Below are 16223 nucleotides of genomic sequence, written 5' to 3'. Positions count from 1 at the left end.
CATTCTGCATATTAGGGATATTACATCTCTCCCTCCCTCCCTCTCTCAAGCCCATTCCAAGCAATCATTGTCACAACCTATAGTGTGACCAAAAAACGGAACCCAGGATGGGGCTATGCAGAAAGGAGCAGGCTTGATTCTTAATTACTGGGGTCATCGGGGAGGAGGAAAGATTATTAGTTCTCTAACTGTACCCCAGAATGCATCATTTAATTTTTTTTCCTACATAAATGAATGGCTGCCATTCATTCCTGCAGGGAAAAATAAAGTACTTGGGGAAGAGAAAGATAAGGGAGTGGGGCAGGGGGAGAGGTGTCTGGGTGGATAGGAAGAGTGCCAGGAATATTTTCCTGGATATGTGATATGAGTGCTAGACTGAGGAGGCGTGGGGCAAAAGAATGGATTAGAAAAGGCTGAGGCGGGGCATTTGGAACCCTCTCTTCACCCCAACCGGCACCCCCCTCTGGAACACTTTACCAACTATCATTAGACAGGCCCCCACAGTTCTGACGTTTAGACATCTTCTCAGGATCCATCTCTTCACAAGGGATTTGCCTGCAGTCTGACCCAGCCAGCTACGGTCTGTAGCACACAGCAGACTGTGCGGTTTTACTGATTAACTTGTTACTGTGTTGTTTTATTGTTAGATTTTATTGTTGTTTTGATGGCATTACATTTTATGTTCACGCTTTGCCAGCTCAGTGGAAAGTGGTATATAAATTTGAGAAATAAATAAGTAACCCCCCCCCTTCACCCATGACATTTCACAGGCCTCTTACTAGTACAACAGTATCACACAAGGATACCTAAATACCTGTGAGTAAATGGATGACATTGCCAAGCAAAGGGTTCAATTTGCCCTACTTGTAGCCAAAGAGACATTCCACATTTGAAAGTGGCAAAGATGCAGTTTTTAAAACACAGATCTGAATTCCCCTTGCCTCTGGAAAACGTCTGGATTCAAACATTGCTTAATAATCCCAGTTCTTACGGCATATTGCCTTGCTGTACATTCTAAATCAGCCTTCCCCAACCTGAGTCACTGCAGACATTTTGGACTACAACTCCCATCAACCCTGACCATGCTGGTGGGGGCTGGTGGGGTGGTTAGTCCAAAACATCTGGAGGAGGCCAATATGGTCATCAATGGTGCTGGGAACATGCCAGAATTCAGTACTAAATCCATGCAACTAAGCCAGCTAGAAAACAGGAAAAGCAACAACAAGGAAAAAGTGAATGAAAGTCACAGCATCTTACCCACAAGCAGGTCCATATTCATGTATCAGTTTGTTGTGGTTTTCCCAAAAGCCCTGTATGGACATAAACAGATGTCACAGTATTATAGCTGATTCTTTGCACTTCTGGCTCTAAACGACCCATTATTTGACTAACGGTCATTCAGAAACCAAAGTTGCCTCTGCTCCCAAATCAGAAGAATGTTCTTATAGTCACATTTCCATATATGTTCTCCCCTGAGTGGCCTCTGTAAGCAGCCCCCCACCCACCCTATGACATTGTACCATGCCAAGTACCTGCACTGCATGATCTAATAACTGTGTCCCAGTGACACTGCAAGGGGTACTGGAGTGCGACTCTCAGATTGCACATTGCTTCATTTGAGCATCCAGAAATATTGGTACCCCAGATAATTGCTTAGGCTGCTTGTGCACTGAGGCCTGCAGGCTTTTCCTAACTGACATCCTGCTTCTCCAGTTTGGACGGACTAGGACATACTTTCTCGCTCTGGCCACTATGGATGGAAAAGTCAGTAGTTGCACGATAACTAGGGCTGTGTTGACACATATCCCACACACTTCCCCACAACCATTTCAGCATAAACTTGTCCACTTTCTGAAACACTGAGAAATGATAGTTTTGAACCCAGAAGTCTTAACAGTGCAAGAGCTTTGGCTACAAAGCTATCTATCCATTGGGAGAGGAGGAAACACTGAAAAAGGTTGTCTTGGGAAGTGTTAAACATTTCACTTGGAGGTTATTATGGTATTTTTCTTTTTATACTGTATTCTTACAGTGAGTGAATTTCAGAGCATTACTTTAACTGGTTAAGACCAGACTTACTATATGGTACAGAGATATGACCTGTTTCGGAATCATATTTATTGGTATTGGAATTACAGTCTTTCATGTAGTTTCCTGGATGAGATACAACATGCCTGTCTTGACCTAAACTGCAATGTCAAAATAACCTCTGATTGTATTGTATTGTATCTTGTATTATTTAAACTCTTTAAACTTTAAACTCTCAATTTTGTCTTCAGACTTATTTATTGTAATCAGCCCCTAACCAGCTGGCCAAAACTTTGAAAAAAGTACCTTACAATAATTCAGTGGAAAACCAAACAAATAAATGAAAAATACTGGTCCCTTATACACTTTAAGGTAATCCTTGAGACTATAAAGTAATGGAGAATACTGAAGAGCCAGTTGTTTTTAAAGTGCTAAAAAGACAAGCCACTTTTAAGTTTAAGTTTCAGTACTTAAACTGGAAAGTGGCTTGCCCCTTCTGCAGTGCAAGTGGGTACAGTGGAAAATCAAAGAGTAGGATGATGATGTATTGAGTCAAGTATAAAGGATGAGGTTCCAGAGTAGGAAGCAGTCAGGCAAGAGGCTTTTCAAATATCCTCCCATGTGACACTCATAGGTAAGAAAATGCAATTGTCAAAAAAGCAAGCTGAGTCCCGAAGTACAACAAAGTTTAAGAACCTCTGAGGCGTTTCATTCATCTGCTGCAATTTATTTTCCTGAAGCATTTCGTAATACAAAGGTGTTTCTCATGGTATTTGTGATTTCCAAAAACCCCACAAGATATTCAGATGAAATTGTCAAAGCTGGAATTTGAATCTCCAGAGGCACTGAAACAGCAGCTTGATAAAGCTGGCAGCAGAGTCACTGAAAGGAAAATAAATGCACTAGGAAGATACACTGAGAGTCAGCAAAGAATTTCAAAGCATTCGTTTACCAAAGGAACGCTTTATTTGCATGATGATGCATTCATTACTCATTGTAAGCCATTGCGTTACTGCAAGAAACTCAGGATAAACATTTTCTAAATAAATATTTTCTTAAGAACAAATGGAAATGGAGGGCCAGTTGCCATGATAAAAAAAAGTTGGCTTCATGCAACGCAGGCAGAGCCATAGGGACTGGTGCATGAGCCTGTGATTGAACAGAACCCATGGCTTGTTTTAGGGTTGTGGGTGGTCTGTTAACTAACCCAACAACTCACCCTGGCCAAGTTAGCATGTAACGAAAAGCCACAGTGCCCCACCTCCCTGTGGCTTGCATTTTAAAAATGTCAGCTGGGATGCAACGACAAGTCCCACGGGGGAAATTGACCCACGGTGGCTTGCCATTACATGCGAACTGGCCCAATGTCATTGACTGAGATAGCTTGATAGAGCTGTTGTGGCTCCCCCCACTGTTATGAACCCAGAAATTGCAACCTGATTACTGTGCTTGTATCTGAGGGTGGGCCAGTTTACGCATTGCATTCTCCATGCAAATGGCATCTCAAGAACAGCTGGGATATGTTTCCAACACCTGATTTTCACTTTGTAAGCAATCCAGGCTTGCAAAATGGGCCCCGCCAAGCACTGGTTTCATGCCATGCAGTAGGCACATAATGCATTGCTGACTTTGTGGCAATTACCTTGGGAAGGAATAATATGGCTTCCTGTGGATTTTTATAGCAAATGCTTGGGCTGGCCCTACCATTAGGTAGAGTGAGGTGGCCACTTTGGGCAGTAGATGCTGGGGGTCAGGGAGAGACAGTGCGGTGTTAGAGGACAGAGCTATCTACGCCAGGCAGCCTAACAACATAAGAAGAGCCACGACAAGCTGCGGTGCCTGTGGGTGCCACATTACATATCCAACCCTCACTCAAGGGCTGCTGTGTCATGCAAACCCAGCAAATGTGGGTTAAGCAAGAGTTAAACAAACCATGCCAGGTTTGCATGAATGACAACCCCCAAGCATGGATGCATATTCAAAATGGCACATGCGCTGCAGCCTCAAAATCTTGGGAAGGGCACGGCGTGTGGGTGGAAGACTGAACAGGAGCACTCCACACTGCAATATTTTGTTGCACATCCCATTTAATGTCAATACACATGGCATCTCAACTGTATTGTAAACAGTGCTGGCTCCGGGCTTTTGAGGGCCCTGGGCCAAGACACACTCAATTGTCCCCTCCCTCAGGGAGACTATGTTCTCACCACCATTGCTACCACTTGCTATTGCTCCTCATCCTCTTTCTCATCATTGTTACCACTTGCTTACTTGATAGGCAGAGTGGTAGTGAGCAAGTAGGCTGTAGCATCTACTGCTCCTCCTTCTCACCACCACTGTTGTCTGGGCCAGAGTGAAAGGCTGATAAACAAGCAGGTTGAAATGATGAAGAGGAGGAGCAACTCCAGGGGACTCTTGCCAGTGGGTGCCTGCTGGGTGTGGGCTCTTGACAGGTGCCTGCCCATGCCTACCTTTGATGCCAGCCCCTATTGTAAACATAAATAAATACATATTACCTTCACGTTATACATAACACAAGCAGAGACAGACACACAAACACACCATTTCTGGCAGCCCTTTAATTAAGTAAACCTACCATAAAGCAGAAATCACTCTGGAAGCCAGCAGACAGTTGTGTGTGTGAATTTGTATCCAAGACCCTCTCTCTTTCTTTAAAGCCATGTACATAGTTTGTTTCCTTTGATCATCATCTCTAATAGCTGTCCTCTGTGGGTAATATTCTTTAATTTATGTGTATGCCATTTCAGATTTTTACACACGCATATAGGCCTTCTGAATTTAATAAAAGCAGCCTTCCTACCCTTTAGAGTTATTGAGAGGTTAGTGTTATGTAATTAAGTTAATCCTCATTTGTAAAGGCTAATTAACTAAATGCTAATTGAATCTGCATATGAAAATTAGCACAATGTGTTCTCATTAGACAATTTTAAAAAATTACCCTGACTAAAACCAAGCAAACTGTAAATTATTTTGTACCTTTTCAAGATTTTTATAGAAAAGAGGGGAATATTTTGGTGCAATATCATGGTTCTTTGCTCTCAAGTAGCAGCATTTGCTTCATCTGACTAGCTAAAGTTGCAATCTATGGCTATGGCCTACATTCATTCCTCTGAGGCTCCAGCCATGCCAACTTTATTTCCCCAGAAATTCTTCTTGCAGACGTCACTCCTGTTTCCCACCGTCCTCTGCGCACCCCCCGCCCCCATTATCTACTGCTATCTCTGGCAGTTGTTGGAGGGGTGGTGACTGTGTGGGCTCAGACATATGCCCCTAAGTGCCACTGGGGAAACAATTAAGTTGTAATCCTATACCCACACCTGGGAGTAAGCCCACTGAACTCAATGGGACTTATTTTTCACATTAGAAACTCATAGGATTGTGCTGTAAATGCACACACATTTTAGACTGAGGCCAAACAAAAGCCACCCAATCCAAGCAAAACCAGTCAGAATGGTTTCAAGCTGTAGAGGTGGCAACACCAAGATAGATTACAGTAACATTTTTTAGCATCTTGGTCACGTTTCCACTTTGAGTAATTCCTCCACAATCAAAAGTCTATGTACTTCACCTTCCTCCATTGTCCTCAGATCCATGAACCACACATAGAGATGTATTTTCCTCCAGCTTTTTCACAAACACACCCTTGTTGCGCCTGGGTCACCAGTGAGCAGGGAGGGTGGTTAAGGAGGGCCTCCCACAGTTTCTACATACTTCCACAAAACAAGACATCTCACGCAGCTGGCGAAACTAACAGGAGCATGATCATCATCTTTTACCACAGGATAAGGAAGGTTTTACCACAGAAGTGTGTGATAAAATAGTCATGTGTATCCAAGAGACAAATGCTATGAAAAAGTCTTCAGTATTTATTTCTCGTCTCAATGAGGGAAAGGTACAGATATGTGCAATAGAGCTCACCCCACCCTCCTCCCCAGTATGAGTAAGTTCAAACATGCTGGCGCAGGCTTCTCATCAGTCTGAATCATCTCTGAAGGACATTTTATTTGACCCTTTAGCATTTCACACACAGGATGCTTTGATGGGGGCAGGACTGGCGTTAAAGGTAGGTATGGTTGGGCAACTGCTGAGGGACAATGGTTCCCACTGACAAGATCCCCCGGAGCTGTTCTTACTCTTCACCACTGCAACCTGCTTGTTCACTTGCTTCTAGCTCAGCTAACAGTGGTGATGAGAAGGAGAAGCAGTAGATACCACTGCCTACTCGCTCACTGGCTCTCTGCCGGTCAAGCAAGCAAATAACAGGAAACATGAGAAAGAGGATGAGGAGCAATAGCAGCTGGTGACAATGGCAGTGAGAAGATAGACTCACTGAGGGAGGGGGCCCATTGAGGGATGTCTTTCCCAAAGGCCCTTAAAAAACTGGAGGTGGAACTGGGGTGGGGAACTTTTAAGCAAGGAATCCCTCTCGTACATTCTGAGGCCCATTAAAAGCAGCACATTTAAATTTGCTTTGTATCATGATCAAAGAATGGGAACTGGGTGGAGTTTTCTTTCACCCACCTTCCCCACTCGGTGTTAGAAAAATGACTGCCACCCTTTTCGGTGCATGAAGTGCTTAACGATGCTTATGCCACTTTACCTTTAGAACGGCCCTCTCAGGAGAGTTAAGCTGAGGGAGACTGACTAGCCCAAGACCAGCCTTCATGGCTGAAGGCAGGTTTAAACCTGAGTCTCTCACACCCAAAGCCAACTCTCTATCCAACATGCCACGCTGGCTCAGCTGCAACTCAGTGGAGGCTGGTGGCTCCAATGTCAGTGGGGCTTCAGTCAGAACTCTAAAAGTGTCCACCTTGGATAGCTCCTTAGAGTTCTGACTGAAACCTGGAGTGGACTCACTACCCCACAGTCATCGGAGCCACCAGCCTCCGCTGCTCCAACTGATGGGTGCCCTGGGACTGCGGAGCTGAAAGGCAGCATGTACTGGCCTCTGCCATCAGACCAAGGGCCCCCTGCTCCCCCTTCCTCCCAGGAAGAACCATGGTAACCATGGCCCCCCTGCTCCCCCTTCCTCCCAGGAAGAACCATGGTAAAGGCAAACATCACCCTGGCCCCATCCATCAGGCAGAGAGGGGGCAGGTGAAGACAGCTTGCTTCTCTCCTCCCTGCCAGAAATAACATTTGTAAGAACTTTGTAACTAAGAACTAGTGACCGAGTTTGCTTTTTCCTTCCTCCTCCCTCCCAATCCCTTTTCCTTTTGTGACATGCCTTTTAGATTTGAGTCATGCCTTTTGGAGGGCAAGGACCGCACACAAGTACTCTACAGTCTTATGCACCGACGATCACGCTCAGTAACCTGGATACACAACTGAAATGGTGCTACTGACATTTACTCAAAGCATACCAGCAACCTGGCCAAACTTATAGCTAGGATTCTTTTCCCCCCTGGTTCATCTGAAATCTTGATCATTAGGGGCCCATGGAGAATGCCAAGCCAGCCATCTGTGGGATGGATTGAGCACTTCCATGGGGCAGATTAGGCCTGCAGGCTAGAGGTCACTCTCCCCTGTCCTAATAGAAATAGGTATCAGGTTTTCTACAGATTTCCTAATGCAACTATTCTTGCATGATAGAAACAAATGATTTTGTACATGGTGGCCCACCAGAAGTTCATGTTTATTGTTCTCCTAGAAGTGTCTGTGTCAGTGAAACCTCAAACAAACAGCATTGCAGGAAAAAGTATTGACACTCACATGGGCTGTGCCAGGAAAAATTCCCCATTGCTTAAATGTTCAGCCTGCAGTTCAATTACCCTTACCTTAATGTGCATAACTATAAATGTAATTAATCATAACCTTACCCAAGACTTTTTAACCATCTCTTGTTATACGGTATTCTATTCTACCTCCTTGAATTGGCAAACTAAGACACTGTGCAAAATATTTTCTTTTGTAAGAACATACAGAATGTCTTTCTCACTGCAGCTCCTGTTGCTGTGGTTTTTACAAATTATTCCTCCTCCTTGTTATATGTGTGTGGGAAAACATGCTAAACATTTCACATTTAAGAAACACAGTCACAATAAAACATACAAAAGCTAATCATCCTTGAATTCAGGCAACACTGTTAACGTGAAAATGCTAAACGATACTGTGGGGAAAATGCAGGTTCTTCTTTTGTAAGGAAGAGGAAATATATATATAAACGAGTTTGAATCTCAGTGCATGTTCTGCAGTATGGCAGCTGATGATTTTGCAAAGATCAATATTTGGAAAGCACTGAGGCATTTCCTGAGGGGCAAAATAATCGATTAGTTCTCCCATTCCTGTATAATCACTCAAATATCTCAGTTAAGCCAGCTTTCTAAGCTAAACATCACCTTTGCTTTAGCAATATTGCCTCATCTGAAAGCTGGGAAACCCGATATATCACCAACCATCTGTTGCCCTCACGAACCACAGCATCAACCTCAACAACTGATAAAAAACAATGCATACAGTAGCCCATATGTGGAGTTTCTCTGTTTGACTTACCCAGAGCTCTGAACTATAACCTTCCTTAAAATGGATATTCCTTATTTCAGAGGGATGCATCCAGATGGAGGGCCGCTAGTGCTACCCCTGAAAAGGCACTGTACAACTATTCCGCCCTTCCTTCCTCAACTGATTTTTTCTGGTTAGAAAACAGAAGAAGCAGTAGGAAAACATGGGAGGGCTATGAGTGGAAGATGACAACATCTGGACTCCCAGTAAAATGCTGTGAATGAGGCAGGGCGATTGCACAATAAAAGCCTTGTCTGGAAGCACCCCCATACTCTTATATGATCTACTGGTCAGGTTATATCTGACCATTCTCCCTGGATCAGGGAGCAAGTCATTGCCTGGGTTTGCACAACATGCTAACCCACGCTCAGTGGTTAAGGGCACAATCCTATGGGGATAGGCGGCCGCCTCCAAACTCAGCGGCGACTGCCTATCCAATGCAGGGCAGGAGAAGCACAGAGGGGATCATCCCCTCCGCACTTCAGCAGCCCTGCATTTGCGGCTAGACAGCCAATTTTGGCTGTCTAGCCGCAGGAAGGTGGAGCGGGGATGTGGCTGCCGGAGGACACAGGATGTGTCGTGCCGGCATTTCTGCCTTCCCCACCCCAGAACGCCCTGTTTTCACCACTCCATGCTCGTCTTCTGAGCATGGAGCGTGGGGCCATTCTGAGCTGCCTGTGAGGCAGCGCAAGAGGGAGGTAAGGTCGGTTCTCCCAGAAACCAACATATCCTATGGTCGTCTAGCAGCTGACTAACAGCCATAGGATTGCTCCCTAAGTGTGGGTTGTTCGTTGAACCGTGGGCTAGTGTGTTGTCTGAACCCCGGACATTTTCTGCAGGGTGGCTTGTTAACCATGCAGTGTGGCTTGCTCTTCTCAAACAAGCCACCTTGAGAAGCCTCAAGGACTGTTTATGCTGTGAATAAACTGTGAATCGCCACCTATGTTCATCGTGTGTGCGTCTGCGTGCGTGCGTGCGTACGTGCGCTCACATGCACACCCCTTGCTTCCCTGGAGTTCTCACCGCTTGGAGAATTGGGAGGGGGATAACAAAACCATTTGTTGAGGAAAGAGGACGGCACACATCAGAGGAGGGCTGTTGCTTCTGGGAAGCCCACATCAGGGTACAACATCATCTGGTTGGCCACTGTTGAAAACAGGATGCTGAACTAGTTGTGTCCTGGGTGTGATGCAACAGGGCTCCTCTTATGTTCTTACGTATATATTTGTAAACTAGAACTAATACGCTCTGAAAATGAATTAGGGGTGCTAAGCATGTAGGCTTTAGCTAATTTCCTTGGCAAATGTCCCTTAGAAGAAGTGGAATAGAACATTTCTAACTTTAACGTCAGAAAAATAAGAAAAATAAGAAAATAGGGAATGGTAGAGACAAAGGAATGGGAATGGGCAGAGGGAGGTAGAGGGGGGGGAGAGAGAGAGAGAGAGAGAGAGGAAGACAGACAGACATGATTACTAAATGAAGAAAAAAAATCTACTAACATCATATGGTGCAGCACGATTCCACACTGCAGGGAGGGAGAGAATTGCTGAAGAAGTGAAAGCAGACTCCTGTCCTAACAATGGAGGAGTCATGGGAAGTGAATGGAAACAGCAAGAAAAGTCCAGCAGCAGCAGCAGCTTGAGAAGAAACTGCAAGGAACAGGTTGATATATGAGGAGGAGCCTGGCATCAGTGCTGTCTCAACAGTCCGGAGGGTGAATGCAAATTACTTTGTTGAAAAGAGGCTCCTCAAATTTCTCATCTAGCCTTCCGTAGAACTCCCAAGGACTGAAATAATTTAGGTGGTGGTGTTCGTTTGTTCGCTCTCTCTCTCTTCCAAATACCAATTAGAATACCCTGGCAAATTGGGTCAACGTTGAGTAGCCTTTTCAGTATCATTAAATGCTTTCCACCTTCATCCTGCCTCCCATCCCAAATACTGTTGCTTCCTATCTCTGAGTTCTGCACCTCACCACTGCCCAGGAGTATGCCTCCATTTCACCAAAGAGTTCTACAGTCCTATCTGATTTCTGTCACTTTTAAATTTCTTTCAGAAGCAGCCATGCTGAGCTGGGGGAGGAACTGGCTTGGGCCTCTGGCTTGGGTTAAATTTGACTTCATCCCATCCCATTTTCCCAAATCAAATAACCCCACCCCACCAGCTGCTATACATCCCATTAGGGCAGGGATGGGCAACTTGTGGCCCTCCAGCTATTTTGGCCTACAACTCCCATCAGACCTAGCTAGCATAGCCAAGAGTGAGAGATGATGGGAGTTGTAGGCTAAAACATCTGGAGGGCCCACCCCTGCATTAAGGAAAACAAACAGGTACATGTATGTATTCTTTAATGGGGAACTAGCAGCTGGGGTGGGATGGGGGAACAAAAGTAATATTGAAAACAGTGCAGGGAAAGTGTTACATTCCCCTCCACCAGCACCACAGGTGGGGGGTACGACTGCCTTTAAGAGAATTGCAATCCATTTGTTGGGATACAATAGGGAACAGAATCAAATCAGATAATTAAACAAATTAAACAATGTTTAAAACAGCCTTCCCCAACTTGATTCCCTCCAGGTGTTTGGGAGTATAACTCCCAGCATTCCTGACCACTGGCCGTGCTAGTTGGGGCTGATAGGAGTTAAAGTCAAAAATGTTTGGAAGGTACCATGTTGGGGAAGGCTGGTTTAAAAAAAGGATGCCAGGACACAGTGTGTGAAACATTTTCAGTAGCTGACGTGGTATTATGAAACTTCCTCCTTTTGGAGATCTACCAGTAATTCAGTAAATACCATATTATGCTTTCATGTTACATTGGGGGAGTGGCAAAAAGAGTTAGCTTTGAGCTTTGGTGAGGCTCACTCCAATGGAGTTTGAGAACTCTGGTCAAAGGTATTACTCATGGAAACAAATCCAGAGGGCTTCCCTTTGATGGGAATCCAACCATCAATGTATATGACATTTTACAGGGTAAAGCATAGCTAAACAGAGAGCTATTTATGTATCCTCTTACTGCAAGATCACAAAGGCAGTCTGATTGCATCTGGTGAGAGAAGCTGTTGCATTACAGTGGTTAATTTCAAAAAGAACAGTCAGAGCTCAAACCTGCATGGAATATATGAATGTACGAAGAACATAAGGAGCTGCCTAATATTGTTAGACAAATTGTTCAGCCCACTTAGACATCAGCCATAGTTTAGTGCAGGGGTGGGCAACTTACGGCTTTCCAGATTCTTGGCCTACAACTCCCATGATACCTCACCATCGACTATGCTGGCTACAGCTCACAGGCCAAAACATCTGTAGGCCAAAACATCTGGAGGGCCACAAGTTGCCCACCCTGGTTTAGCGGTACGTGAACAAGCCCAAGAGAGCCTCCAGCTTACATTGCTCCTCGTTCCCTCTCTTCCAGCATGGCCATGAAAAGGAGATTGGAAGCATCCACTTCCTGGTTTAAAATAACTGCAATTTATCCTCACAACTGAACTGGGAACTGCAGTCAGTTTAAACTATGGTTTACTGAAGCAAGACAGGAAGAGAAACAGAAACCAGATCTCCGCTTGTTTTAATAAACCATAGTTTAAAGTAACCACAATTTGGTCTGGTTTGGATGTAACACCAAACTGCAGTTAGTCCTCTTTCTGGACTTGCTGGAGACTTGGAGAAGAACTGAATGGGAGGAGGGCACTGGGATGTGTCAGTTCAACACTTAAAAGCAAGAGGATTACATTGCCAAGGGGAAGATATCGTGAATGTGTCCCCTCCCCTCTTTTGGTGCACTTATTCCATTTGCCTTTTCCCCCCATTTTCGGTCTTCTGAATTGCACTGCTGGGTCCCTCTTTTTTCTTACTATTATTTCCCCTCCAGTCCTTTGCAACTGTGTGCAAATTAGCCTATATGCAGCCTTGCTTGTCAATTTCCTTGTATGTTACCTACTTCACTTTGGAGCTCCCTTTGACAGCTGAAACATACAAAGAAATTGACAAGCCAAGGCTTCGCATATCTCACAGGTGAAAGTGAGCTCCTGCACACTTCTGAAAGAATGGGGGAATTTAAAAAAAATTACAAACACATTTGCATACCCCCAAAGCACCCCCAATTTTTTTTTAAGGTTGTGAATGAGTGATGGTCCCTCCAAAGTGCCGCTTGGGCATCGATGGAGGGGCAGTCGCTGGTGAGGGAGGCTACAGTCAGCACTTGCAAGATCGCAAAGAATGGCATGGGCTTTTTTGCTGCTTTTGCCAAGCAGCTCTGTAGCCAATCCCGGCATTCTATGATAAAATTACTCTCCCGGGTTTGGATGCCACAGCAACCCACTATGGGTATGAACAACCCTACAACAAGCCATGGGTTCTGTCAGGAGGGCCCTAGCTGCCTCTTGCAGTCCCCACCAATAGCCAACTCAAGACACAGATGACGAGGAATTCTTTCCAAGACTTTATTCCTTTATTATTTTATGACTCTTTCAGAATACTAGTTGCTAGCGCCAAAGCAAGGAACAGCACTGGGGATAGATAGCAGAGTAGCCTAAGTTCCAGGTAAGGCAGTTGGTCCCCGTTTGAAGGAGAATCACGGGAAGACCCTGAACTTATGGGCTAGGGAGAGATCCTCCCTCTTTCCCTTGGGTCCTCAGGATGCGACCGTTGTTTGTGTGCCAAACGAGTGCTACGCCTCCTTTCCGCGCCCTCCATCTGTCGTTGCTCTCTGCGTCTGTGCCGAGCATCCAGCAAGCCCCCCTCCAGTGCTCTCTCACTGCCAGGGTCACTATCTCTCCCAGGAATGCTGGCAGGAGGAATCTCTGCCAGCTGCTGTGCTTGTGAGAGATGAGCGAGCTCCTCTCCCACGGATTGCTGTTCCTCCTCAGAATCAGAACTGCTCTGGGGCTCTATTGGCTCAGTTTCCACCCTGACAGGTTCTCAGGGTGGCTTGTTTGTGAAAATTAAGTTACCCTGCAGAGAATGTGCTGGGTTCATGTGACATGAGAACCCACCATGGCTGGCTGCCCATGGTGGGTTGTCATGTTGTGCGAACCCAGTCAATGTCAGTGTTCCCACAGTGCCTTACAGTAACACCATAATGGAGCATGGTGGGAATATCAAAATAAGTGGTGACTCATAGCCACCTGCAACAGGTAGCAACAGTGCAGCCTCTACCCACTGTAATCTTCTGGTAAGTCAGCTAGATGGAAGGGCTGCACTATGGTGGGGTGGAGGCACTGGGATGGAGGACTGCAGAGGGTTGGAGGGCCCACTTTGCCAGGATGCCCCTAATACCTAGCAGCAGCTTTGTCTTCTTGATCCTATATAGAAAGTGGGCTGGTTTGCAAGTCACAATGTAATTCCTGGATTGTTTAACCCAGGAACTGTAGGGACAAGAGGAGTGTGCAAGGCATGTGCCCACCACTTCTGCTTTTAATTAACAACCCAGGAATGTCCCTTTCTTGGGTTGTTTCATGACATGTGAACCCAGAAACTCTGGGCTGTTTATGGATTCAACAACTCAGAGTTAAACCAACAACTGCGCCACTCGTCCTCGCAATCCTTGGGTTAAACAACTCCGGAATTGCTGTTGTGATGTGCGAACTGAGCCAGTACGTGGCTGTTCAATGGTAGAAGCAACACAGACTGCACAAGTTCAGAGGTACCCTCTTCATTATGATTTCACATACTCAACCCAAATAGTGAAAACGGGTCTCAGGGCAAAAACTTGTCAAAGGCTTCCTTCATGTGTACATCATGTGAAGGGGAATCATGCACAGAATGGGGCTGCAGGCCTACACCTCTGGTCCCACTCCCAACATCCACGTGTTAGGTTCGAACTTTTGCAAGGGAGAGCCTATGCACATAGGACTCTACACATATAGACTTTCTACATTGTTATTTATTTCATTTAATTTCTAGTTTGCCTTTCTGCCCACCCCTCACCCCCACAAAAACAAAATGGCACCCAAGACAGCTAACAATAAAATCCAGATTAACAAAATCTTCAGTAAAACATAGTAGAAACACAAATAAATTAACAACACAATTAAAAACGCAATAATAAAAGAAACAAACAGCACCAACCAATTAAACCCCCCTTTAGCAATAGACCAGCTTATCTGCCAAAGGCCTGCCTGAATAATATCTACCTTGCCTGCCCACAGGAGGACAACAGAGAGGGAGCCAAGCTAGCCTCCCTTGGCAGGGAGTTCCAGAGGCTGGAAGCAGTCATTAAGAAGGCCCCCTCTCACGCTCCCACCAAACATGCTTCTGATGGCAGTGGTACTGAGAGAAGGGCCTCTCCAGAAAATCTTAAAACCCAGGCATACTCGTATGGGAGAATGTGGTCTTTCAGGTAGCCTGATCCCAAGTCATATCTGGAAAGCTTGTGCATGTAGGCTTTCCCTTTAAGATGTCCATGCTTGGATCTTAGGGGTGGGGCCCCACAGCCCCCCATTCTGTGCATGATTCCTCTTTATACACTGCACCCATGAAGAGGGCTAGTGGGGCCTGTGTGTGTCCACAAAAGGTCATATACCACAAAGAACCAGTTAATTTGACTTTTTGTCTCAGTACACTCTGCTACCCTTACGCCCTAAGAAAAAAGAAGGAAGCATAAGTAAGAACAGGCTCAAACAATGATGTAAAAGAATTTCCTGCATAAGGGGCATTTTTAATTGTTTGTTTCAATTAAAAGTTGCTTTTTCAGCAAACATTTTAATGTTATGGGTCAGGATGCAATAAAAATAGAAGAGATGTATTGTAATCTAATGCCTCCAAGATTTTGCCATGTGTCAACTAAAACCTGTTAATACATTTGATAACTCTTACTCTATACTGAAATGTGCTAGTAATACATTTTTACAACATCAGTTCAGTAACTACATACTGATTCTATCATTTCCAAAGTAACAATCAATATCAGAATAATGTTTGCATAAATAGCCATGCTTTGTGGAAAGCCTTTTGGAATAATTACCACACTGTGGTCTTTCCACAACATGTAATATAATAATCTTGCTTCCTTGACTGATAATCAAAAACACTGCATCAGAACTGTGCATGCACATGCATTTATGCGTAATTTTGCTCTCAATAAGACAATTTAGCGAGCTATTTTAGGATAGTTTGTCTAAGGGCCAATGATCCTTAGACAATTTAGAAGCTATTTTAGGATAATTTTAAAAGGTCAAAGACTCGTGCTTTCATTTTTATGCTTTACTTTAAATTATGTTAATGTAAAAAGGAAACTAAAAACTATCTAGCAAGGGTTTTTGACATGCAACAACAGCACAAATTCAGTTTTATAGAATATTCAAACCAGGAGAAGAGTTCCCCAAAATTACACTGAAATAATAACTTATTCATAGACGGCATTGGATGCTACCTGATATATACCCATGCAGTACATAGCAATTTACTCACAGTTCTCATGTAATCCATAAATCCAGTGAACAGTCAGAACCATAGACCAATTCACATTATGCATTCAAAGTAATTTCTGCCAATCAGTTTTGAAGGTAAAGAGGAGGATATACTGATCCTCCGAGCAGTTTGCTACAAGCTGAAACCTCAGCAGACCTCAAAAAGGTTTGGGTACACACTCCCCTCCTTTCCTCCTCCAGCATAGCCACAAGGAGGAGACAGAAGCTTTTGCTTCCATTTTTGATTAATTGTGTTGTCCGAACTCAGCA

General features: G+C 44.6%; 1 protein-coding gene across 6 annotated transcripts in view; it reads right to left on the bottom strand.

Annotated features, from left to right (window-relative positions):
* TBXAS1 (thromboxane A synthase 1) overlaps positions 1-16223 on the bottom strand; it is a 353264-nt gene that overhangs the window by 239212 nt on the left and 97829 nt on the right. For all 6 annotated transcript variants that reach the window (XM_084809555.1, XM_084809557.1, XM_084809556.1 and 3 more), the window contains one exon: positions 1258-1310. In XM_084809555.1, coding sequence (XP_084665681.1) covers positions 1258-1310 — 53 coding nt within the window. Of the gene's footprint in view, positions 1-1257; positions 1311-16223 lie in introns of those variants that run through there.

This window comes from Heloderma suspectum, chromosome 7, assembly GCF_057233095.1.
Source record: "Heloderma suspectum isolate Gila_16-S chromosome 7, 16-S_ref, whole genome shotgun sequence".
In the NCBI taxonomy this organism is placed as follows: Eukaryota; Metazoa; Chordata; class Lepidosauria; order Squamata; family Helodermatidae; genus Heloderma; species Heloderma suspectum.
This window is presented reverse-complemented; position numbering and strand designations above follow the sequence as displayed.